The 25,318-nt window shown below is 41.8% G+C and overlaps 1 protein-coding gene across 9 annotated transcripts in view; it reads left to right on the top strand.

Annotated features, from left to right (window-relative positions):
* Nucleotides 1-25,318, top strand: part of nrf1 (nuclear respiratory factor 1) — a 76,437-nt gene that overhangs the window by 37,155 nt on the left and 13,964 nt on the right. For all 9 annotated transcript variants that reach the window (XM_072562874.1, XM_072562876.1, XM_072562872.1 and 6 more), the window contains 2 exons: nt 3,021-3,178; nt 15,315-15,439. In XM_072562874.1, the coding sequence (XP_072418975.1) occupies nt 3,021-3,178; nt 15,315-15,439 (283 nt within the window). The remainder of the gene's footprint in view (nt 1-3,020; nt 3,179-15,314; nt 15,440-25,318) is intronic.

Genomic DNA, 25,318 nt, shown 5'->3' with positions numbered 1-25,318 from the left:
CATGTTCGAAAATGTATAGTTGCTCACATTCTGCACAGATCAGACATACTGTGCAACATCTTATCTATTGCCAAGCCCTTCATGTGACTTACTTGCTGAATGTGGAAAATATGCACAGTAGGGCAGCACCGTGAGAAATAGGTTAGAACAGTTTTCTAGAGTCACAAAAAATGGATTTTGAAACTTTATTTTCTTTCTACTCCCATAGTCCAACTTGAATCATGTTTTAACTAAAAATAAAATCGTGCAGATGTTGAAATTCTGAAATACAAACAGAAAGTACTGGAGAACCTCAGGAAGTCTTGCCGCGTCTCTGGAAAGCATTTTCTGTTTTTATTTCACATCATGTCATCAGATGATGATGGATCATGACCTATGATTGCTGATTGATTCTTGATCTGGTAGTATTTTAAAATTCTTTTCCTAGTTTTCATATCTCTGCATAGTCTTATCCATTCCTACCTCTATAACCTCTTCTGAACTACATGCTCTTGTTGAATTTTGGCTTCTTTTACATTCATGACTTTGCTCTCCCTCATTGACAGCTGTGCCATCATCTGCTGAGGTTCCAAGATCTAGAATTTCATGTCCCAATCTCTCTCTCGCTTGTTTTTTTTTAAGGCATTCTTTAAAACCTACCTGTTGGCTACTATCTTGATTCTGGTATCTTTATGTGGCTCAGAATCTAATTCTGTAGGTTATTTACTCCTGTGATGTGCCTTCAGACTTTTACACTGTTAAAGGTGGTATATAAATGTAATTTGTTGTTTAAATGCTTTATAGGATGAAATTTATGTGTATGATAGATTATGCCTTGAGAAATTAGCTGTGCAAGACCTGGTTAGTTAATCAAAGCCTTGCAAAATCTGTAAAGATTCAAGGTATTTAAACTAAGTTTCTAGTTCTTCATGTTGGACTGCAATGTTTAAAATGATAGACTAAGATTACTGTATTACAGTCATCTTACATACCAGGAAATTAACTGATTAAAGGAATATTAACTGTTTTCAGCTGTAGGATTCTATCAAATGGTAAACATTCATGAGTAAACCTTGGCACTTGGCAAGTGAGCGTGAATGTCACCATTATTGGCACTTATTTGTCTTTAGTTGGCAGGATTTGTTTGACAGTGTTTCAGCGTGGAACTCCTGCCTCCCTTCCCCTCAAACCAATTGTAGCATCATAGCTGAAAAGATTTTGCACAGACATTGGATGAATGTGGATCCTCACTGATCTGTATGGTCCTACTATGGTTATCTTAACTCGTCAAATCATTGGGGAACGCAGGATTATCTTCTAGTAATATTAACCCTTTGGAAACTAAATGGAGATTGGCAATAGAATTAAGGGCGGCACGGTGGCACAGTGGTTAGCACTGCTGCCTCATAACACCAGAGACCCGGGTTCAAATCCCACCTCAGGTGACTCCGTGTGGAGTTTGCACATTCTCCCCGTGTCTGTGTGGGTTTCCTCCGGGTGCTCCGGTTTCCTCCCACAATCCCCACAAAAATGTGCAGGTTAGGTGAATTGGCCATGCTAAATTGCCCGCAGTGTTAGGTGAAGGAGTAAATGTAAGGGAATAGGTCTGGGTGGATTACGCTTCGGCTGGTCCGTGTGGACTTGTTGGGCTGAAGGGCCTGTTTCCACACTGTAAGTAATCTAATCTAATTGTTTAAAGACAAGTGTAGATTTTATTTTTGTTTAAACGGTTCTAATCTTCAAATTTACCTTCTGTCTTTGATTCCCTCCAAAATCACTTGAGCACAATATCAATGTGTCCCCGAGCTGAAAGAGAAAATGCTGGAAATCTCAGGGGCAGGTCTGGCAGCATCTGTAAGCAGAGAAAAGAGCTGATGTTTTGAATCTAACTTGTCCTTTGTCAAAGCTTTAAAAAAAGGAGAAATAGGGATGTATTTATACTAGGTTTAGAGAAGGTGAGTCATGGCTCCAGAAGCAAAGGTAGGAATAAAGAGGTGATAATGACAGTGCATCGAGAGATTATTGGGAGATTAGGAGCTGTGAATGACCAAGGCTGAGCCAGTGCTATGTGACAAAATATATTGGGGTGGGGGGGGGGGGGTAGAATGGGTGAAGCAGAGGCAAAATGGAAAATGAGAGAAGGGTAGCAAAAGGGGGGAAGAGGAGAGGAAAAAGGTGATGAGCGAGAGAAAGAGAGACAATCAAGAAATAAGAGGTACAGAACAGTTTTTAAAAATTTTTTACAAAGATAAATAAGGTAAATGAAATAAAATTACCTGAAGTTGTTGAATTCAATGTTGAGACCGGCAGGCCTTTTACGTGCCTAGTCGGAAGATGAGATGCTGTTTCTCCAGTTTGTGTTGAGCTTCACTGGAACATTGCAGCAGGCCAAGGACAGACATGTGGGCATGGGAGCAGGATTGTGAGTTGAAGTGGCAAGCCACGGGAAGGTCCCTGAGCTGCTCTACTATTTAAGCTGAGGCTTGGTCAGTCTGAAACTAATGTGGATTTGACTGAGTGCAGGAAATCATAGAGGAGAAAGTGAGGACTGCAGATGCTGGAGATCAGAGCTGAAAATGTGTTGCTGGAAAAGTGCAGCAGGTCAGGCAGCATCCAAGGAGCAGGAGAATCGACGTTTCGGGCATAAGCCTGAAGAATCCTGAAGAAGGGCTTATGCCCGAAACATCGATTCTCCTGTTCCTTGGATGCTGCCTGACCTGCGCTTTTCCAGCAACACATTTTCAGCTCAGTGCAGGAAATCGTACTCAACCTCTTTCTTCTCCATTGATTTGGCTGTGATTTGGGTCAATTATCCAAATTAGACATACTTTAATGGAGCAGGAGATATTAATTTTTCTTCAGTCCTTGTTAATAGATGTTTTATTTAAAAAAAACTGTAGCAATATATGCATATTGCTCTGTACTATCCACCCCCCCCCCCCCCCCCCCCCCCACCTACTTGTGCACTGCTCACACTTGCCTTCAGTTCTTCATATTTTGTTTGCTTCCTTCTTACTAATGCCTGCATTTTCTTTGCACAGGTTGAGCAGAACTGGGCCACGTTGCAAGGGGGGGAAATGGCAATCCAGACAACCCAGGCCTCTGAAGCCACCCAGGCTGTGGCCTCTCTGGCGGAGGCTGCAGTAGCTGCATCCCAGGAGATGCAGCAAGGGGCCACCGTTACCATGGCACTGAACAGGTGAGTGTCAGCTAACCGTGCTCTGAAGAGATGTTTCATAAGGTTCATCCTTGATTTGCACGAAAACAAAGAACAATGTTCTGGGCCAACAGCTGGACTGTGAAATAATATTTTCAGACTTTTTTTTGTTTAAAATCCAACTTTTGGAACTTGCAACTGAAAATGATACTTCTATTAGTATACTTCATTCATGTTTCAGAGATCATGGGATTTTAGTTTTTCAACTAGTTGGATATTGATCATAATCTCCCTTTGTTCTTACACAGTGCTAGGATATCCAATTCTGTGTAGACAATGCAGCTTGTTTCTGCTGATCTTAGTTAGATGTTGAAGTAGGTGGGCAATATGTTATAAAGAGAAATGGAGGGTGGGATTAGAAACTGAAAGGCAGGCAAGCATTCCCCTTCATACTCTTATAGCCAGCTCAAATTCTAGCAAATGGTTTTGACCAAGACCCAATTAGCCAATCTGACACCGGAGCTGAAGTAAGTAATCTCATGTTAGAAAGAAGAGAATGATGCCTAATGAAGGGAAAAAAGATAGGGGTAGTGCTTAGGGGTGAGTCAAGCTTGCAAACAAATTTGTACCAGCAATCACTTGGTGAATCTGTTCAAAGCAGCTCAGGTCAGGCAAGTTGAAGATTTAAACCCCTGATTTGTGCTGTGTTGTTTGATCCCAACTTCAGCAAGCGCAATGACAGAGAGGGACTCTCTGAAGTTAGTTTTTGACCCTGAGCTGGAGAAGGAAAATTACCCAGGGCTGTTGATCTTTTACCGGCAACCTCTCACTTCTCATTGGACAGTGTCTGAGGTCTTTGCTGTCTTAAGTATAGCATGATGTGGAAGTGGCAGTGTTGGCCTGGGGTGGACAAAGTTAGAAGTCACACAACACCAGGCTATAGACCAACAGGTTCATTTGAAATCACAACGTTTTGGAGTGCGCCCCTCCTTCAGCACCTGACAAAGGAGTAGTGCTCCGAAAGCTTGTGTGATTTCAAAAAAAGCCTTTTACACTATAACCTGCCATTATGTGACTTCTGACTTAAGTACAGCATCCATGGAACAAAAAGAGATATGACTAAAGGAAGAACTGGCATTTATATTGTGCCCTCGAGACATCCTAAAATATTTTATAGTTACAAAGTACTTTTGCAATGTTATCTCTGTTGTAATTTGGAAAGTGAGACAGCCAGTATGTTTACAGCAAAGTCATATGAGCAGCAAAGTGATAGTGAGCAGAAAATTCAGATTTAGTGATTCTAGATAAAGATAAATGTTGGCCAGTACTTGAGGGAAAACTCTGTTGTTCTTCAGCATATCATTTGATCTTTTACTTTTTTTTATTTCAAAAATATACTTTATTCATATAATACTTTAATGGTCTGTACAGTTGGACATGCCATACATATGTAAACATTCCTTTTGTTTGCATACCGAAAACAGAGTAATCATTCCTATTTACAGGTCAATACGATTACATTTTTAGCTGAGGTGTCAGCAGAGCCCAAATGACTGCGCGGGCACCTTGTTCTTCTTTAGGCAGGCAGATGTTACACAGTGGTCTTTCCCCACCGCGCCTTGGCGGCAGCTGCCCCAAGCTTCAGCGCGTCCCTCAACACGTCCTGGACCTTGGAATGTGCCAGTCTGCAACACTCAGTCGGGGTCAACTCCTTTGCTGGAAGAGCAACAGGTTTTGGACCACCCAGAGAGCATCCTTCGCCGAGTTGATGATCCTCCAGGCATAGTTGATATTCGTCTCGGTGTGCGTCCCGGGGAACAGGCCGTAGAGCACGGAGTCCCAAGTCATGGCGCTGCTTGGGACGAACCTCGACAAACACCACTGCATTCCTCTCTAGACTTCTTCTGCATAGGCACATTCCAGAAGGAGGTGTATGACAGTCTCCTCCCCCCCGCAGCCGCTTCGAGGGCAGCGTGCGGTGCGGCTGAGATTCCGGGCGTGCGTAAAGGATCTCACAGGCAGAGCCCTTCTCACCATCAGCCAAGCCATGTCTTGGTGCTTGTTGGAAAGTTCTGGCAATGAGGCATTCTGCCAAATGGCTTTGACAGTCTGCTCAGGGAACCGCTCGATAGGATCCACCCTCTCCTTTTCCCGAAGGGTCTCGAGGACACTACATACTGACCACTTCCAAATGGATTGTGGTCAAAGGTGTTTTTCTTCATAAACTTCTCCACGAAGGACAGGTGATACGGAACGGTCCAACCACTCTGAGCATTCCGCGGCAGCGAGGCCAGGCCCATCCTTCGCAACACCGGGGGCAGGTAGAACCTCAGTACGTAGTGACACTTGGTGTTTGCATACCGGGGATCCACGCACAGCTTGATGCAGCCACAAAGATGGCCATCAGGGTGAGAGTGGCATTGGGTGTATTTTTTCCCCCTTTGCCCAGATCTTTGTGCAGCGAGTCCCTTTGGACCCGGTCCATCTTTGACCTCCATATAAACTGGAAGATGGCCCAGGTGACTGCAGCGGCACAGGTTCTGGGAATAGGCCAGACCTGTGCCATGTTTAATAGCAATGACAGTGCCTCACACCTGATAACCAGGTTTTTTCCCGCGATGGAGATTGACCGTAGCTTCCATCTGCCTAGTTTCTGCCTCACTTTACTGATACGCTCCTCCAAGACTTGGCGCATGCCCCAGCGCCCCCCCCCCCCCCCCCCCCCCCCCCGAACCAAATACCCAGCACCTTCAGGTGGTCGGTCCTCACGGTGAAGGGGATCGAGGATTGGTTGGCCCAGTTCCTCTCTCTCACCTCGGTTTACCTTGGCCCCCGAGGCCCGTTTGAACTGGTCACATATGCACAAGAGTCTGCGCACGGACAGCGGATCTGAGCAGAAAATGGTGACGTCATCCATGTACAAGGAGGCCTTAACCTGCAGGCCCCCGCTGCCAGGAATAGTCACCCATCTCAGGCTCGCATCCTTCCTGATGGACTCGGCAAATGGCTCTATGCAGCACAGAAACAAGGCAGGAGAGAGAGGGCAGCCCTGTCTGACTCCAGATCTGACTGGGAAGCTATCTGATTCCCACCCATTGATTGAGACTGCACTGACAATGTTGGTGTAGAGCAGTCTGATCCAATTGCAGATTCCCTCCCCAAAGCCCATTTTGGAGAGAACATCTCTCATATACCTCTGTGACATCCTGTCAAAGGCTTTCTCCTAGTCCAGGCTGATCAGGCAGGTGTCCAACCCTCTATCCTGCACATAGGCGATCGTATCCCTGAGGAGTGCGAGACTCTCTGCAATCTTCCTGCCTGGTACAGCACAGGTTTGGTCAGGGTGAATCACCAACCCAGAGCAGACCTGACCCGGTTGGCGATTACCTTTGACAGAATTTTGTAATCCGCATTCAACAGTGAGATTGGTCTCCAATTTTTGAGTTCCTCCCTCTCCCCCTTCCGCTTGTAGATGAGGGTGATGATGCCTTTCCTCATGGATTCACTCATGGTACCTGCCCGAAGCATACTGACATACACCTCCAGCAGGTCCTGGCCAATCAAGTCCCACAGAGCGGAATAGAGCTCGACCGGTAAGCCGTCACTTCCAGGAGTTTTATTCTTTTCAAAGGACTCGAGGGCCTTGGTCAGCTCGTCCAGAGATAGCGGCTGGTCAAACCTCTCACGTGTTCTGTCATCTAAGACCTCCGTGATAGCGGACAGGTACGACTGGGAGGCTGCGCTGTCGGTCGGCTTCGCGCCATATAAACTGGCATAGAAGGATTTACTGATCCTCATGACGTCAGCCTGAGATGATGTTATCGAGCCATCTTCTTCCTTCAGGCTACTGAGCACAGAGCTCTCTTTGTGCACCTTCTGGAAGAAGAAACGTGAGCACGTCTCGACCTGCTCCACCGAGTGGACCCTGGACCCCAAGATTATCTTGGAGGCCTCCGAGGCAAAGAGCAAGGCTTGCTGGCCCTTCACCTCCTTGAGGTCCTCCGTGACATCCACCCCCATCGTCTGCAGCAGGAACAGGTTCTGCATACTTTCCTGGAGCTCGGACAGTTTTCCCCACCTCTCTCTCGCCTCCTGAACACCTTTGAGGATGAAGAACCTTTTACTGTTTCCCACCAGTCCGCTGGGGACTCAAAGAGGGGCTTCACGGTTCTCCGACCTGCGTAGTCCCACTTGAGCTCCTCAATGTTTCCCGGGGTCAACAGCTTTGTGTTCAGCTTCCATGTTCCCTTACCAGCCCGCTGCTCGTCTTGTAGGTGACAGTCGGCCAGCCCATTCAACTTAAAGAACAAGTTGGACATCGGATTAATGTCTCATCTGAACAATAACACCTCCAGAATGGTAGAGCTCCTCAAGTGCTGCACTTTAATGTCAGCCTGGTTTAGAATTTGATTCCATAAGCTTCAGACTTAGAAGTTGCGGCTGAACTACAGGTGAGGGAACAAATCAGGGTATCTCACCCACTATTCTTATGCAGTATCCCAACTAGACCAAACAGAAGAAAGTGAAGGAGGGATGTATGATGTAGGATGTAGGAATAGTCACCCCTCTCAGGCTCGCATCCTTCCTGATGGACTCAGCAAATGGCTCTATGCAGCACAGAAACAAGGCAGGAGAGAGAGGGCAGCCCTGCCTGACTCCAGATTTAATGGTGACATCCCTCTTCCTGTCCTGTTGAATAACTGACAGTAAATGTAGAGGTAGACACGTGAAGGCTCCTATTTAGGTGAGGTATTAGAGAATAAGTTGTGGATCCTGCACCACTTTCCAAACAAAACCTACTTTACATTTCTTTTGGAATTTTGTCATAAAGCAAAGATACGTGAACTGCTCGTGAGTCAGTGGTTTGTAGAGGAGCCACAACATGTTATTCACATAATCTGTGTTGTTCCAAACTCATTACTTGAAACAACACCAGCTGAGTATGTTTTTTTAGGAACTGGTAACTGAAGCATGATTAAGGAGTGAGAGTTTGGGGGAACGGTACATAGACACTCAATCTTAACTAACTATTTTAGTGGTTTGGGTTTTCAAAATGTGCAGTGGACCCTTCTCCCATTTTTGATTCTGAAACCAAAGAGGCAAGTAAGATGTTTGAACTTACGGGCAATGAAACTGAGACACTCAAAATGGGACAAGTGAACGATTATATTGCAAGTGTAGGATGAAAATTATCCATGGGTTTCCAGTTGAGGTGATGACACTGATGCATGTGTTGTAGCTTTAGTTATCAGTGTAATAGCGCAGTATACACTTGTGGATTTAACTCAGTGGTGAGAAGTAAACTTAACGAGGTAAACCTAACGAGTGGAATGACCTTTTGTCACTTCATGTATTCTTCTATCTCTAAGCAATAAATAGTGTTAAAATCAAGAAAGAAAATGTCAGGGGTCATATTAAAATTTGGGCAAAAAATTAAAAGTTCTCACTGTAAATAGAAATGTTCCAATTTCTGTTAGTAGAGTCCTGTTATTCTGAGGGAGTGTAGTGATGGGATCTTTTTAAATAGCTTAGAGGGGAAGTTTGGGTATTCTAAAGTGAAGTAGAAGTCACATCCTGTTTGGGGGATAAAGAAATCCTACTTCTTATTTCTGCTATTTCTCAGTTCTTCTGTCATCCCTATCCCTCTGCACACAAACACAGCATAGGATTGTCAAATGATGGGAAGTGTTGTTGTTCCATAAGGCTAGGTGCTGAGACCACTATTGTTTCAATTTATTTGGACTCTGGAATTAAAGATACAACTTCAAAATTTGTAGACTTAAAACCAGGGAGTACGTTTAGTCGGAAGAGGACAATGTCAAAATACATAGAACATTACAGCACAGTATAGGCCCTTCGGCCATCAAAGTTGCGCCGACCAGTCATACCAATCTGAAGCCCATCTAACCTACACTATTCCATGTACGTCCATATGCTTGTCCAATGACGACTTAAATGTACTTAAAGTTGGCGAATCTACTACCGTTGCAGGCAAAGCATTGCATACCCTTACTACTCTCTGAGTAAAGAAACTTTTAACTTTTTTTTATATAAGTGGCCTTACCAATATTCTGTACAGCCACAACATGACTCCTGGCCAACTGCTAGACCTAATGCTCTTGACAAACATGAACCTCCACAATAACCATACCACCTTGCTCCAAGCTTCCCCTATAAACAGTCATGTCCTTCCCCCCTCCAGCCTTGAGTCTGTCTTTACCACAATAACAAGGGGAGCCCTAAATGGCTACAGAACAACATTTTCATGTAATTGACAAATTCAATATAGAAATGTATGTGGTGGTCCATTTAGTAGGAAGATTTTGAAAAGTGTTGCTAAGTGGAGTTGAGGAGATTTGGGTGTACAAATACAAAGCCAAAAAAGACCTTAAGAAAGTAAACACTGCACTCAGGTTCATTTCCAGTTGGATAATATTGATTTTAAAAAAATGATAACCTTGCATAGGTAATATTTGGACTTCTGTGAGCATTTCTGATGTCTATATTATGAAAAGGATGTGGAGACAATGATGTCAAAAATGATTTACTAGAATTAAATTGAACTAAGAGTTAAACATGTGGAGAAAAACTTAGATTTGGTGCTCTTTTCTTTCAAAAATAGAAAACTAAACAGTTCCCAGATTAAGATCTTTAAAATCATGAAAGGGTTTTATTGAGTTGATATAGAGAAGTGTTTTCAGGTAAAAGATCAGAGCTAGCAACCTTAACATAAATTAGTCAATAATAAATTCAGTAGGGAATTGAGGAGAAACTACTTCATCCAGAGAGTGATTAGAACATGGGGCTTGCTACCACAAGGAGCACAATGAGCTGAAAGAAATTGACTCTTTAAGGGGAAGCTAGATAAACATAGTGTGGAAAAAAGAATAGAAGGGTACAATAATGGCTACATAAAGGAGGGTGGGTAGAGACTCATTCGGAGTATAATCTCTGGTGTGGGTCTTTTGGGACTGTTTCTGTGTTGTAAATACTTTGTGCATTTAATCATTGCTCAGATTGAAATCCATGAACGTAAACAATTTTAGTAACTATTATGGAGTCGTACAGCATGGAAATGAAACCTTCGGTCTGACCAGTACATGCCGAACATAATCCCAAGCTAAACGGCTCCCACCTGCCCACCCCAGGCCCATAACTCTCCAAACCTTTCCTATTCAGGTACTTATCTAAGTGTTTTTTAAACGTCATAACTGTGCCTGCATCCACCACTTCCACGAGAAGTTCATTCCACACATGAACCATCTGTTTGAAAAAAATTTTTTTTAAAAATCTCTCACCTTAAAATTATGTCCCCTAGTCTTGAAATCCTCAATCCTAGTGAAAGTTCACTTATGATTAACCCTATCTATATCCCTCATGATTTTATAAACCTCTGGTTGGAAGTTTGCTCACTGAGCTGGCAGGTTTGTTTTCAGATGTTTCGTCACCATTAGCGAGCTTCTGATGAAGCGTTGGTGTTCTGTCCTGCTTTTTATTTGTGTGTCTTGGTCTCTTAGAGTGGGTGATATCATTTCCGGTTCTTTTTCAGAGCGGTTGGTAAATGGGGTCCAAATCAATGTGCTTATTGATGGCGTTCCGGTTTGAATGCCAGACCTCTAGGAATTCCCGTGCGTGTTTCTGTTTAGCCTGTCCTAGGATGGATGAGTTGTCCCAGTCGAAGTGGTGTCCTTTTTCGTCTGTATGTAAGGATACTAGTAATAGTGGGTCATGTCTTTTGGTGGCTAGTTGGTGTTCCTGTATCCTGGTGGCTAGTTTCTGCCTGTCTGTATGATGTAGTATTTGTTACAGTCCTTGCAGGGTATTTTTTAAATGACATTCCTTTTGCTGGTTGTTGGTATAGGGAACCCGATAAACATAGTCCACAGATTCTTAAATAACAAACCCAAACAAGTAGACACAACACACCCAAACCTCTTGCCACACTACCATACGTCAAAGACATCTCAGAGATGATTACCAGACTACTCCAACCCCTTGGCATCATGATAGCCCACAAATCTATCAATACACTGAAACTGATGAACCTAAAGGACCCTATACCAACAACCAGCATAATAACACATGTCATTTATAAAATACCCTGCAAGGACTGTAACAAACACTACGTTGGACAGGCAGGCAGAAAACTAGCCACCAGGATACACAAACACCAACTAGCCACCAAAACACATGACCCACTATCACTAGTATCCTTCCACACAGATGAAGAAGGACACCTATTCGACTGGGACAACACTTCCATCCTGAGTCTGGATTAGAGTGGTGCTGGAAAAGCACAGCAGGTCAGGCAACATCCAAGGAGCAGGAAAATCGAAGTTTCGGGCAAAAGCCCTTCATCATTCTATTCCTGATAGGTGACCTTATAGAGGTTGATAATTTTTTGAGAAGATTTGTAGCTCAGGTTAATGTTCAAGTTGTAAGTTTGCTCACTGTCATCACGTTAGGCAACATCATCAGAGAGCCTGCGGTGAAGTGCTGGTGTTCTGTCCCACTTTCTATTTATGTGTGTCGGTCTCTTAGGGTGGGTGATATCATTTCTGGTTCTTTCTCTCAGGGGTTGGCAAATCATCATTCTATTTCTGATGAAGGGCTTTTGCCCGAAACGTCGATTTTCCTGCTCTTTGGATGCTGCCTGACCTGCTGTCCTTGTTTTTACCTTACTTCCATCCTGGGGCAGGCTAAACAGAGACACCCGCCAAAATCCCCAGAGGTCTAGCATTCAAACTGGAACTTCTTCAATAAATGCACTGATGTGGATGCCATTTACCAATTCCTGAGGGAAAAAAACAGAAATGATATCACCCACCCTAAGAGACCGAGACACATAAATAGAAAGTGGGACAGAACACCAGCACTTCACCGCAGGCTCTCTGATCTTGTTGCCTAATGTGATGATGAAACGTCTGAAAACAGCACAGTGAGCAAACTTACAACCTGAACATTAACCTGAGCTTCAAAAATTTATCAACCTCTATAAGGTCACCTTTCAATCTCCTACAGTCCAATGGGAAAAAGTCCCAGCCTATCCAGCCTTTCTTAGTAACTCAAACTTTCCATACCCAACAGCATCTTGGTAAATCTGTTCAGAATTTTCTCTAGCTTAATAATATCTTTCCCATAACAGGGTGACCAGAACTGGACAGATTACTCCAGAAGATTTTAACAAGTAAGCACTGAGGCTTATGGGGAAAATAGGAAGCCTGATTTCATCCACACGTTAGCTTTCTCCAGCAGGTAGCTGGACCTCCACCTGACTTTTTTTCCCCACCCTAACCACTTGTGTCATATATTGTTATTTCTGTACTGGCTAGGATCAGCTGATTGCAGATGGAGGAAGGAAATGCAGAATAAATTTTGGGATCAATTTTTTAAAAATAAAAATTACAAACGTAAAAATAAATGAGAAATATTTATTTTGTCTATTGAGACCTTAGCATTAACTGTGGTCTTATCTGTTCCACACACTGAAAGCATAAATAAATAGAGTAATAATTTCTTGCTCATGAACAGAATACAAATGGGGAAGGGATCTTAGACCCCTTTGAAGGAACCTATTGAAAGAACTAATATTCAACAAACAGTACAAACACAACTGGTTTTTAAGAGTTTTCCAACAGATTGCCTTTGAACACAAATTTAAATTGTGCAGCTTCTATTAAATGAATCACAAGCTTTTGCAATTTTCAGCAGTTTTTCTGCTTCAGCTTTAACACATTCAAGGAATATACATTTCCATGGTGTCATGTGGAACTCTGGGCATGCTGCCTGCCTTTGAGATTCATCAGGTTTCAGATCAGATAGACTCAGTCCCCACTGGTTTTCATCTGCATAAATATCCATGCAGCTGGTATAAGGCTCTTGCAGAAGGCCCTGTAAGCTATCTGATTATCTGTGTTATTAATTTAGTCTGCAGTGTGCGATGGAAACTCCAATTTGTTGCTCTTGATAGTTTTGAAACTCAGCAATTTATGTTTAATCCAATACCTTTTCACAGATTACTGCAGATTTAATGATTCTCTTTCCCTAGTTCCTTTGTCAATATATTTTCCCCAAGGTGGAGTAAAGCTGCTGTGGTTAGAATAAGCAGCCCTGACTGAGTTGGAGCAATTTTGCCAGCATTCTTCCTTCTGATCCTTTTCCTTTAAGCCCTGCTGGAGGAACATTTAGTCAGTTTAAAGACAAAGACAGGATAAGATTCTATAGTAATGCCATTCACGTTCAAATGGTCAATACCATCCCTTGCTGTTGAGGTTCATATCTTGAAGATTGGTCTCTTAGATGAGGTTCTGATTTGGGGTGGAGGAGAAGTTTGGACCACTTTGTGATGTTTGCCAGTGCACTGCACAGGTAGTGCATTGATTTCAGGAGGTGACAATTAAGTTTCACAGAGTTTTATCTCTTCGCATCCCACCTGCAATATTTTGAGAAATTGTGCAGCCATATTCTTTAAAAAAAAATCCTATTTATGGGGTGGTGCTGCACTAAGTCCAGCAGGGGGAGGTAGTGATTTGTATTTTTCAAGCAGTGTTCTGCAGGATCACAATGAACAGATTGACCTGGAACCAGAAAGTGTTATATGCAGTGTATAATGTGACCAGTGTTAATATTATTTGTCTCTTCAGTTATGCTAAGTACTGACTTTAATGTGCCACATTAAAAAGTGTTTGACAAGGACCTTGAATTCAAGTGATGACATAATGGAGGAATCCCCTCAAACTATGTACTAGACAGCAATTTCATTTGATCTTTTAAAATCATGATACTTTACTCACCAACCTTTTTCCCACCATCACCCCCACCCCACCCCTGCAACTTTCTTCTATCCTTCCTTTTTATTTTCTCAACTGAATCTGTACTGAAGTAAAGTTTCAGAGCTGGCCAGCTGTGAATCAGAACCCAGAAATGAAATGGACCAACACACCAGCTACAGGAAACCTGGTGCCAATCCTATCTAATCACCGACTGGACTGTTGTGGTCTCAACTAAGGAAAAAAGACAATTTAAAAACTTTTGTCCAATCTACCTTCTGGACAGAGTGAAATCTTGTTGCTGTTGGAGTGAACGGGCTCATTGCCTTGTGTTTGAATTGATGTTATCGTCTTTTTACTGTTCTGTTTTAGTTTGGAAGATGGTTATGAATTTAACTTCTGATCATTGCTGTAACTGCTTAAGGGAGTGTTACTGCATGTTTCACATGGCTGTTTAAACTGCAAGATGTAGCAAGCGCTGATTGTAGACACAGACAAATGGCAAATTTGCTTCTTCAGGAAAGGAACAAAACTGTTAGTTTGGCTGATTTGCTAACGCTTATGCGTTAGGACAGACAACTCACGATGCAAGGTCATTTCAGAACCTGTGCACAGGATCAAGGCAGTATAAAGGAAGATACTTTTCAAAAATCTGTATCGTTTTGTTACTGACTCTTCTACCAAGTTAAGTGAATGTTAATTAGCCATAGAAAGACAATGAAGTGAGTTTCCTGGAAAGTTGAGATCAAACTGGCAGATGGCCATGCTGATCTTAACCCATGTTATGATTTTATGGAGGGGAACTCCTTATATAAAAATGGTTTGTGTGTGGTCTTTTGGGACCTGTATATCTGTTTAAAAATAAATAATTTTTTATGCATATGGAGAGACTAGACAAACTATTATCCTTGAAGAAGAGAAGGCTAAGAGATTTAATACAGGTCTTTAAAACTGGGGAGTTTTGATTGAGTAATTGCAAGGAACCTTTTCTATTGGCGAAAGGAAGTAAAATTGACTGATTTTAAAATGATTGACAAACGAACATGGAAAGTTGCAACAGTTGTTTTTTTTTTAATAATCTGGATGACACCTCCTGGAGGGATGGTGGAAGCAGATTCATTACTTACTTCCAAAATGGATTTGGATAAATGTTTAATGGAAGAATCTTCATGGAGATTAAAAAAATCCGAATCAGAGGTGGTTCAGGAGAGGGAATAATGAAAATAATTGGTTTGCTCTTTCAAAGAACTGGCAAATGCACAAAAGGTTAAATGATTGTCTTCTGTGCAGTGCTATTCCATCTATAAATGTGTGTATTTTAATGTTTGCACATGATATTTGTACTGGTAAAACTCAGTACCTGGAAAGTCTGTAGGGTGATCAATATGTTTTGTATTTCTCTACTGCAGTGAGGCTGCTGCCCATGCTGTTGCCACACTTGCAGAAGCCACCCTGCAGGGCGGAGGGCAGATTGTGCTGTCAGGAGAGACTGCTGCTGCTGTAGGAGCACTGACCGGTGTCCAGGATGCCAATGGTAAGAATTGCCCTTAACTCTTTGTACCGTTTATATTGAGCTGAGGTTGTGTTTTGAAATATGTCAATACGTCACATAAATCCTGGTGATGTTTCATTGTTGCTTTTACCTATTCACTTTAAAATCTCTGCTTCACCTCGTTTTCACACCCTTCCCTGCCTTTGACCCTATTACCCCAAGTGCACCATTATATACCAGCCCAAATCTCATTTTCTGCCTCTTCTGCTTGATTAGTAGCCTTAAACACCTTGCTTGCCAGACCTTGTAGTTACCTCCTAATCTTTGTCTCCTCAGAATCCTTTCTCCCTCAAGATTCCCTTCAAGACTATTTCTTTTACCACACTCTCATTCCACTTTCCCCTTGTTGTGTTTTGTTCTGTAAAGTATTCTGAAACTTGACACTGTATGTGAAAAGAAATATAGCTTTTCTTGTTTAGGAATAAAAGATTCTTAGAGCCTGTAGAACCATCTTCACCAAGTTGGGTAACTTCAGATGTTTGAGATTTTGGCGAAGGTTTATAGCTCAGGTTGTGGATCAGTATTTCAGTTTGCTCACTGAGCTGGTGGGTTATGTTTTCAGACATTTCGTTACCATGCTGGGAAACATCATCAGTGAACTTCCGGTGAAGCACTGGTGTTCTTTCCTACTTCCTCTTTCTCTGTCTTGGTTTGTTGCAGTGGGTGGTATCGGTTCTGTTTCTGAGAGGTTGGTAAATGGGGTCCAAATCTATACATTTATTAATGGAGTTCCGGTTTGAATGTCAGGCGTCTAGGTAGGAATTCCCGTACGTGTCTTTGTTTGGCCTGACCATTAACAAATACATAGATTTGGAGCCCATTTGCCTACTTCTCAGAAACAGAACCCGAAATGATACCACTCACCATACAACAAACCAAGACACACAAATAGCCAGTGGGACAGAGCACCAGAGGCTCACTGATGATGTTACCCAGCATGGTGATAAAACATCTGAAAACAAACCAACCAGCAAACCAGTAACCTGAACCTCAGATGTGCTGTGCACAGAAAAGTCTTGCATTTGTAGTTATTCCTTTTGAACTCTGAACGACACTTTGCATCTGGTGAACATTTTGACATTTGATGACTTGTTATTTTAGGCTGTGAAGAAAGAAAATCTGCAAGTGGGTTAGAAGCTGAAACCTAACGTTAGGAGTCAGCTGCTTTGCTTGCCAGTTTTGTATAATATATATTCATGGGATCTGGGTTGACCTTTACTGCCCATTCCTAATAGCCTTTGGGAAAAATGTGATGAGCTATTTCTTTGCAGTCCATATGGTGCCTAGTAGTAGATGGGTGCAGTGTGAAATCGAATTAAGGGATGCATGTGATCTACATATGAATTATATTGGAAGCCCTTTTATGGCACTGGATATTTATGCTTACATTGTATTTCACCTTAAAAATAACCTCTGTGGTATTTACAAATAATTCCTCCTTTCATCACAAGGTGAGTAGGCATGAGCAATGCATTCCAAAATACCAAAATCTCCTTTCAAGCACCATCCAGTCGTTTTGTTTGGTGGCTTCTCTTCAATCCACCCTTTTTGGCAAACTGGCTCCAACTGTTGATCACTTTCTGCATAAAGAAATACTTTTTTGAAACCTGTTCTAAATTTTGATGTGCTGTTCCTCTGTCAGGGATTATCCAAGCATTGTTCTGGGTACGCATTCTTGAAGCTGTTAAGTATCTCAGAACTGTATGGCATCTCCTTTTTGTTAAAAGCTCTTGCTTATTTACTCATTGCTTGCTGCTCATCTATCTCGTATAGAAGATTTTTTTAAAAACCGAACAAATAAAATAGAATTGAGGGAGTTTCAAAAATCTTAATTGTATCTTGCGACAGCTATTTATTTGTAAATTTGGCTGCACAAACATCAGAGGCTGTCATTTGCACTTGCCAGGCTGTCCAGGACCTTTTGATCAAGCACTGATGCCTGAAGCATTACTAGGATGAATATTTGATGACTACAAGCTGTCATGAAAGTTTTATGACCGTATCATAATAATAACGTGATGTAAACTTCATTCATAAAACCCTTTCAACATTTCAACACACACAGTCCATTTCAAGCGTGTCTGACTCTTTAATCAGCCATAACTAATGAGTGAAGTGTAGCAGGTCCAGTAAAGATAAATGCTTTCAGAAATTGACTGCAGGAATAGAGGATGAAAATAGAAGAGAACAGAGACTGAGTCACTAGCATTCACTAAACTGGAATCTAGGAATTGTTGTGATTGGTTGATTGTATTTTTAAAGATTGGGTGTTGATACAGCCGATCCCAATCTTGAGCACCAAGCCTCAGTCTCGCTGTTCTGAGATCTGCTGTAACAAAATTACATGCAGAATCAGCTTTCCCCTAAAAGCAAGCCTCAGTGAAAACAAAGAAAAGATGCCTTAAATAATTTGTTGGATTTAGGACTGCACTCATTATTCCACAATGTTAAAAGCTCATTGATTCAGGATCTGGTACGTTTGCTGTAAATGTTGTAAAAACTTTTAACTACATCAAATTATCAGAAAACTCAAAATGGACCCATCTTGAAGTATTGATTACTAACCTTGCCACATGACTCAGGCGGGCGCGCAGCACCAAGCATGTGAGGCTTTTGTTTCATAATTCTTTTGATCCTTAACAGCAGAAATGTTTTCATTTAAATGGTGCCATATCATGTATAAACTGCTTGAGGTATTTTACACAGGGAATTACTTTTTGATGTAAGTGCAGCAACTGTTCTGTGCAATGTTACAACAGGGTCTCTCAGACAGTAGTTACAATCTTATTTATGAAAAGGCTGTGGCAATTCTAATGATATATGCTGGGTTTGTCATTTGTCCTTCAGCATGTCCCAGCTATGGAGATTTCTTGGAAAAATGTTTTCCAAGATTTCTCTAGCATCTCTTATATTCCCAATTTTAACTCACCTTGACATCAAAATTATCTTGCTACCTTCATTTTTCACATCTGTATTGCCCAGAGTTTAGGTAGACACCTATCTCATTGTCTTAGTTATCATTGTAAATGATGCACAGCCAGTCAAATCATAGGAATGAATTTGGTGCCAAGTCCTTTCACAGCTCTGTATGTAATTTGAGCATTATCATAACATCATTTAAAAGAAAAAAGATATGAGTCTTGCTTTCTTTCCTTAATGTTTCCTCCCGGCCTCTGCCCTCAAAGAAGTGTACTTTCCAAAAATAGCTGTCTCTCTCTGAGGCGTGTGGCCTCTTGAGCTGTTGTAAAGAGCTTTGATGCAGTCCATTATCGGTCAATAGTCTAAGCAGAACAACAGCTGTCATAGGCAATTCTGCCAGGCCCTGAGATGCAGGCAGCATTCTCTTAATCTGGGCAATAACTAGAAATGTGTGTATTTGAAAAATAAAATTGATCAAAAGGTCTCAGGATAACAGCTAGGAAGCAGTTGGGATTTTTATTGTCTGCTGAATAAGGTATTTCAGGAGGTGAAACCCTATCTTTCTTTTATGTCTATCTGTCTTTTTTTCTCTCTCTCTGTCTCTCTCTCACACCGTCTGTGTCTTTCTGACTTTGTGAGCATATGTCTGTCTGTAGGTCGTAGGGGTAAAGGTCATTAGGACAGGAAATGTAACTGACAATTCACGTCTAAAAATACACCTTCAATAATCCTGTTGTCCCAACAATTTAGACTGATTTTGACCCATGTGTATGGGGTGAATTTCAAATTTGATCCCTTTTGCATGCAGAGCACTAGTACCTTTTGAGGGGAGGGGATTTTGAGGAAAGTGAAGGTTCTGTAAGTGTTGCTCAGCACAATCATTTGTTATAATCCAGTAAGCATTCACTGGTAGGCAACTATCAACATTGGGGAGCCAGCATTAATGTAATTGTACCCCACCAAGGAACCCATACCTCTGGAATCGTATTCCAGCATTGAGGGATGTTTCAATAGATGCTGGCTCACTGTTGGTGTATAATCCCAAAGTCTGGATGTTTCCTGGTGTATATATCCAGGCATGTTGGCTAACATCAGAAAAAGGATGTAGATTTAGAATTCTAATAGATTAAACCTCAATCATTCTCACTCCATGGAATCATGATATGCTAAACCATTTTCATATGATCTATTTATAAAATTTCATTTCTATCCATACTCATTTTGTAGAGATCCATAATTATGTTTGTAGTAGATATGGACATTGACAAATTCCAACATGAGAGAGTAGTGTTATTATTGCAAATCCAACTACTTTCTCTGCAGTGTTATTTCTATTGAAGTTTAAATGGAACTAATTGGGCCAAGGGTATAGAGACAAAACAGTAGATATTTTTCGAAATCTTCATCTTCATGAAACCTTTTTTTAAAATACTTTTTATCAGGATTTGGGTGTGCTTACAGTTGAGCAAACAATTAAATTAAATCTGGCTCTGGGGAGAAGTATTTGGCGCAGTGTCAAAAGTTAATAATTTCGATCAGTGATTTTCTCATTGTTTCCCACCCCCAACTAAATTTTTCTCCTTTTGTCCATGTTCTTTAACACAACCACCACTGGTTAGGGCAAAAAAAAAGGGAAGATGGTCTTGTTAATGGATTTGATGCTGTTGGAATAGAATAAATGTGTGAGCAACTCTCAATGATTTTTTTACAATCTCTGCTTCTGTCAGAACATTCAACAATAACCTCTCAAGGTCACTGCTGACTAATGCAGACTGCTTAGAATCAAGTATCTCAGGGTCCAGTGTACAGATTAAATAATGCCATCATCAGTAAGTGGGTATGCAGTTGCTATTTGCCTAAGACTTTAAAACATGGTGACAGCAGAATTGACAAAGCTCATTAAGAAGGAAAAGGATAATATGGCATTGAGCCTGTAGCTCAACACATGAATCAGTGACTGAGAACGATGTAAAACCCACTTTCTAAGAAAACAAATCACTGAAAAGGAACAGCCATGTTAAATTTAAAATGAACATTTGCTGATTTTTGTGCACAATCTCTTCAAATCAGAGAGTCTTCTGTCAACTCAACGTCTATAATAGTTTGTCTCTATCAAGAAACTCAAATGATGGCCCGAGTCTTTTGTATAGGACAGACCTGTTGAGCAAGAGAAAATAAAGTGAATGGGGAAAGAGAGGGCAGCAACACTAATTCAAATAAAATTAGAATGAAGATGCTTTGAGTCGATAGTAGTAAACGGCACATTTGAGACTGACATTTGGTGCTGTGTGATTAAATGCATTGAAAACAGTTCAGAGAAGATTCACGCGACTGATACCCGCGATAGAATATCTTAAAAGTCAGACAGCACTGCATCTGTATCATTAAAGTTTAGAAGATTGGGAGGTGATCTTTTGAACCATGTAAAATCCTGAGGGGACTTGATAGATGGATGCTGAATGGTTGTTTGCCCTTGCAGAAGTGATCAGAACCAGTAAAAGTGGATGGTCATGAGGCTTTGTAACTCTCTTCCCCAGAGGGTGGTGGAGATAGGGTTATTGAATATTTCTGAGGAAGAGGTAGATACATTTTTGAGTAACAAGGGAGTCAAAGAATATCAAGAGTAGGTACGAATATGGAGTTAAGGTCACAACTGGCAGAGCAGACTCAAAGGGATCAAAAGGTAAAAACAATGACTGCAGATGCTGGAAACCAGATTCTGGATTAGTGGTGCTGGAAGAGCACAACAGTTCAGGCAGCATCCGAGGAGCTTCGAAGACCAACTTCATATGCTTGTCCTAGTTTGGGAATGGACAAAAATGTCCTGGCAACATTTTAAAAAGTGGCTGGATGTTGCGATGTAGTGGAGCAAACTACTGTTTTTTTTTAATTAAGGGATAAGTTGATCTGCAAGACTTTCTTATATCTATGTGGGATCAGAGGCCAAGCTTGGATTTTAAACAGAATTTCCAGAGGGCAATTGAGGGAATTGAGAATTTCCACAACTGAGTTCCTGGGAAGGAGTGGCTTAGATTAGAAAAGAGTCCCCATACAACTTGATTTGGGATGTGGTGGTTGGAGGAAGAGCAGTCATGGAAGATTGCATCGCAGGAAAACTACCTGCCCATTGTGCCTTTGCTAGCCCTGTGAAATTCATCACCATTCCTGATTGCCCAAAAGGGAATTCTCTCTCCTTCAGCTAATTATCCATGTGACTTTTGAAAATGATCATTGAATCTGCTGTGATTACTCTTCAAGGCAATATATCGCAGAATATAACTCATTGCCTCACTCCTTCTTATTTCTGTAGTTTTCTCCATCACAATCTACCAAAGTATTTGCATTCACAGCTGTGCTGAGGGAGGATATTCCCGGAAATACATCCAGGGAAGTTATTTGGGTGGAACTGAGAAATAAGAAAGGGATTTTATTGGGATTGTATTATAGACCCCCTAATAGACAGAGAAATTGAGAAACAAATTTGTAAGGAGATCTCAGCTATCTGTAAGAATAATAGGGTGATTATGGTGGGGGATTTTAACTTTCCAAACATCGACTGGGACTGCCATAGTGTTAAAGGTTTAGATGGAGAGGAATTTCATAAGTGTGTACAAGACAATTTTTTGATTCAGTATGTGGATGTACCTACTAGAGAAGGTGTAAAACTTGACCTACTCTTGGGAAATAAGGCAGGACAGGTGACTGAGATGACAGTGGGGGAGCACTTTGGGGCCAGCGACCATAATTGTATTCGTTTTAAAATAGTTATGGAAAAGGATAGACCAGATCTAAAAGTTGAAGTTCTAAATTGGAGAAAGGCCAATTTTGACGATATTAGGCAAGAACTTTCAAAAGCTGATTGGAGGCAGATGTTCGCAGGTAAAGGGACGGCTAGCAAATGGGAAGCCTTCAGAAATGAGATAACAAGAATTCAGAGAAAGTATATTCCTGTCAGGGTGAAAGGGAAGGCTGGTAGGTATAGGGAATGCTGGATGACTTAAGAAATTGAGGGTTTGGTTAAGATAAAGAAGGAAGCATATGTCAGGTATAGACAGGATAGATTGAGTGAATCTTAGAAGAGTATAAAGAAAGTAGGAGTATACTTAAGAGGGAAATCAGGGGGGCAAAACGGGGACATGAGATAGCTTTGGCAAATATAATTGAGCAGAATCCACAGGGGTTTTACAAATATATTAAGGACAAAAGGGTAACTTGGGAGAGAATAGGACCCCTCAAAGATCAGCAAGGCGGCCTGTGTGTGGAGCCACAGAAAATGGGGGAGATACTAAATGAATATTTTGCATCAGTATTTACTGTGGAAAAGGATATGGAAGATAGATGGTGGACATTTTGCAAGATGTCAGATTACAGCAGAAGAAGTGCTAGATGTCTTGAAATGCATAAAAGTGGGTAAATCCCCAGGACCTGATCAGGTGTACCCAAGAACTCTGTGGGAATCTGGAGAAGTGATTGCTGGGCCTCTTGCTGAGATATTTGTATCATCAATAGTCACAGGTGAGGTTCCGGAAGACTGGAGGTTGGCAAACGTGGTACCACTTTTTGAAGAAGGGCAGTAAAGACAAGCCAGGGAACTATAGACCAGTGAGCCTGACCTCATTGGTGGGTAATTTGTTGGAGGGAATCCTGAGGGACAGGATGTCCATGTATTTGGAAAGGCAAGGACTGATTAGGGATAGTCAACATGGCTTTGTCCGTGGGAAATCATGTCTCACAAAATTGATTGAGTTTTTTGAAGAAGTAACAAAGAAGATTGATGAGGGCAGAGCAGTAGATGTGATCTATATGGACTTCAGTAAGGCATTCGACAAGGTTCCCCATGGGAGACTGATTAGCAAGGTTAGATCTCATGGAATACAGGGAGAACTAGCCATTTGGATACAGAACTGGCTCAAAGGTAGAAGACAGAGGGTGGTGGTGGAGGATTGTTTTTCAGACTGGAGGCCTGTAACTAGTGGAGTGCCACAAGGATTGGTGCTGGGTCCTCTACTTTTCGTCATTTACATAAATAGTTTGGATGCGAGCAGAAGAGGTACAGTTAGTAAGTTTGTAGATGACACCAAAATTGGAGGTGTAGTGGACAGCAAAAAGGGTTACGTCAGATTACAACAGGATCTGGACCAGATGGACCAATGGGCTGGGATGTGGCAGATGGAGTTTAATTGAGATAAATGCGAGGTGCTGCATTTTGGGAAAGCAAATCTTAGCAGGACTTATACACTTAATGGTAAGGTCCAAAGGAGTGTTGCTGAACAAAGAGACCTTGAAGTGCAGGTTCATAGCTCCTTGAAAGTGGAGTCACAGGTAGATAGGATAATGAAGAAGGCGTTTGGTATGCCTCCCTTTATTAGTCAGAGTATTGAGTACAGGAGTTGGGAGGTCATGTTGCGGCTGTACAGGACATTGGTTCGGCCACTGTTGGAATATTGCATGCAATTTTGGTCTCCTTCCTATCGGAAAGATGTTGTGAAACTTGAAAGGGTTCAGAAAAGATTTACAAGGATGTTGCCAGGGTTGGAGGATTTGAGCTATAGGGAGAGGCTGAACAGGCTGGGGCTGTTTTCCCTGGACCGTCGGAAGCTGAGTGGTGACCTTATAGAGGTTTACAAAATTATGAGGGGCATGGATAGGATAAATAGACAAAGTCTTTTCTCTGGGGTCAGGGAGTCCAGAGCTAGAGGGCATAGGTTTAGGGTGAAAGGGGAAAGATATAAAAGAGACCTAAGGGGCATGCAGAAGGTGGTACGTGTATGGAATTAGCTGCCAGAGGATGTGGTGGAGGCTGGTACAATTGCAACATTTGGATGGGTATATGAATAGGAAGGGTTTGGAGGGATATGGGCTGGGTGCTGGCAGGTGGGACTAGATTGGGTTGGGATATCTGGTCGGCATGGACGAGTTGGACCGAAGGGCCTGTTCCCATGCTGTACATCTCTATGACTCTATCTAATTTTGGTTTGTTGGGCAAATTTAATTACTCCACCTTTAGTAGTCATGCTTTTAGTTGTCTAGGCTGTAAGTACTGGAATTCCCCTCCATACACTTCTCTGATCTAAGACATTCCTTCAAGCTTCCCACTTTGACCAAGATTTAGATCATCTTACCTAGCTTCTTTATTTAACAAGTTAAGGTTCACCAACTTTCAACTAGTGCTCAATAGACAGTGGATGTTGGTTTGGTGAAGATTTTTACTCCAGTGTGACACTGTTTAGCATTGTCAATCAATAAAAGTAGGCAAAAAGGTTGGTGTCTTCATGGTTTGTAGGGCTCAGTAACATTAGAATGCACCCTGTCTCCAAACACCTGTCCCCACTCTTGAAGGGCTCCTGTTATGTAGGTACCTTTTCCAATTAGCTGTTCATACATCAGGCTGTTAGGCTGGGGAGGGAATTGTCTTCCTATCTATCATTCAAAAAACACACAAAGGCTTGAGAAATCCTGACACCAGCAATTCAAGACTGCGTCAAACACTGAGGCTGTACTTACTGACTTGTTTAACCTTCACAGTGTTCTGGGCACTGACTTTAGACATGAGGGCAATGAGAACACCCAAAGAGCAAACTGCTCTTAACTTAAGCTTTGATCTTTATTTTCTGTGTCTTCCACAAAGTCTCCTTGCTATGCATGCACATGGATGTATGTGTGCTTGAGCATGTTTTCATGTCTGTGTAGCCTGTTTAATTCTCCATTCTGTGCTGGTGACCTGTAATATGGAATGTTGAACTGTGTGTTCATTGGGATTGCAATTCTCTAGCTACAGATTGTTACCAGAGGTTCGTGTAAAGAAACCAGCTTGATGCAACAATGCATCTACCAACCTGACTCAATGTCAGCCACATGTCACGTGGAGAGTGGTGATGTCACTTGGACTGAAACCCAGTTCTTTCCGGGTGTGATTTTTTTTTCAGTCGATGATGCATTTGT

The sequence above is a fragment of the Chiloscyllium punctatum genome, chromosome 44, assembly GCF_047496795.1.
Source record: "Chiloscyllium punctatum isolate Juve2018m chromosome 44, sChiPun1.3, whole genome shotgun sequence".
Lineage (NCBI taxonomy): Eukaryota > Metazoa > Chordata > Chondrichthyes > Orectolobiformes > Hemiscylliidae > Chiloscyllium > Chiloscyllium punctatum.
Note: the sequence above shows the minus strand (reverse complement) of the source record. Positions and strands in the feature narration are given on the sequence as shown.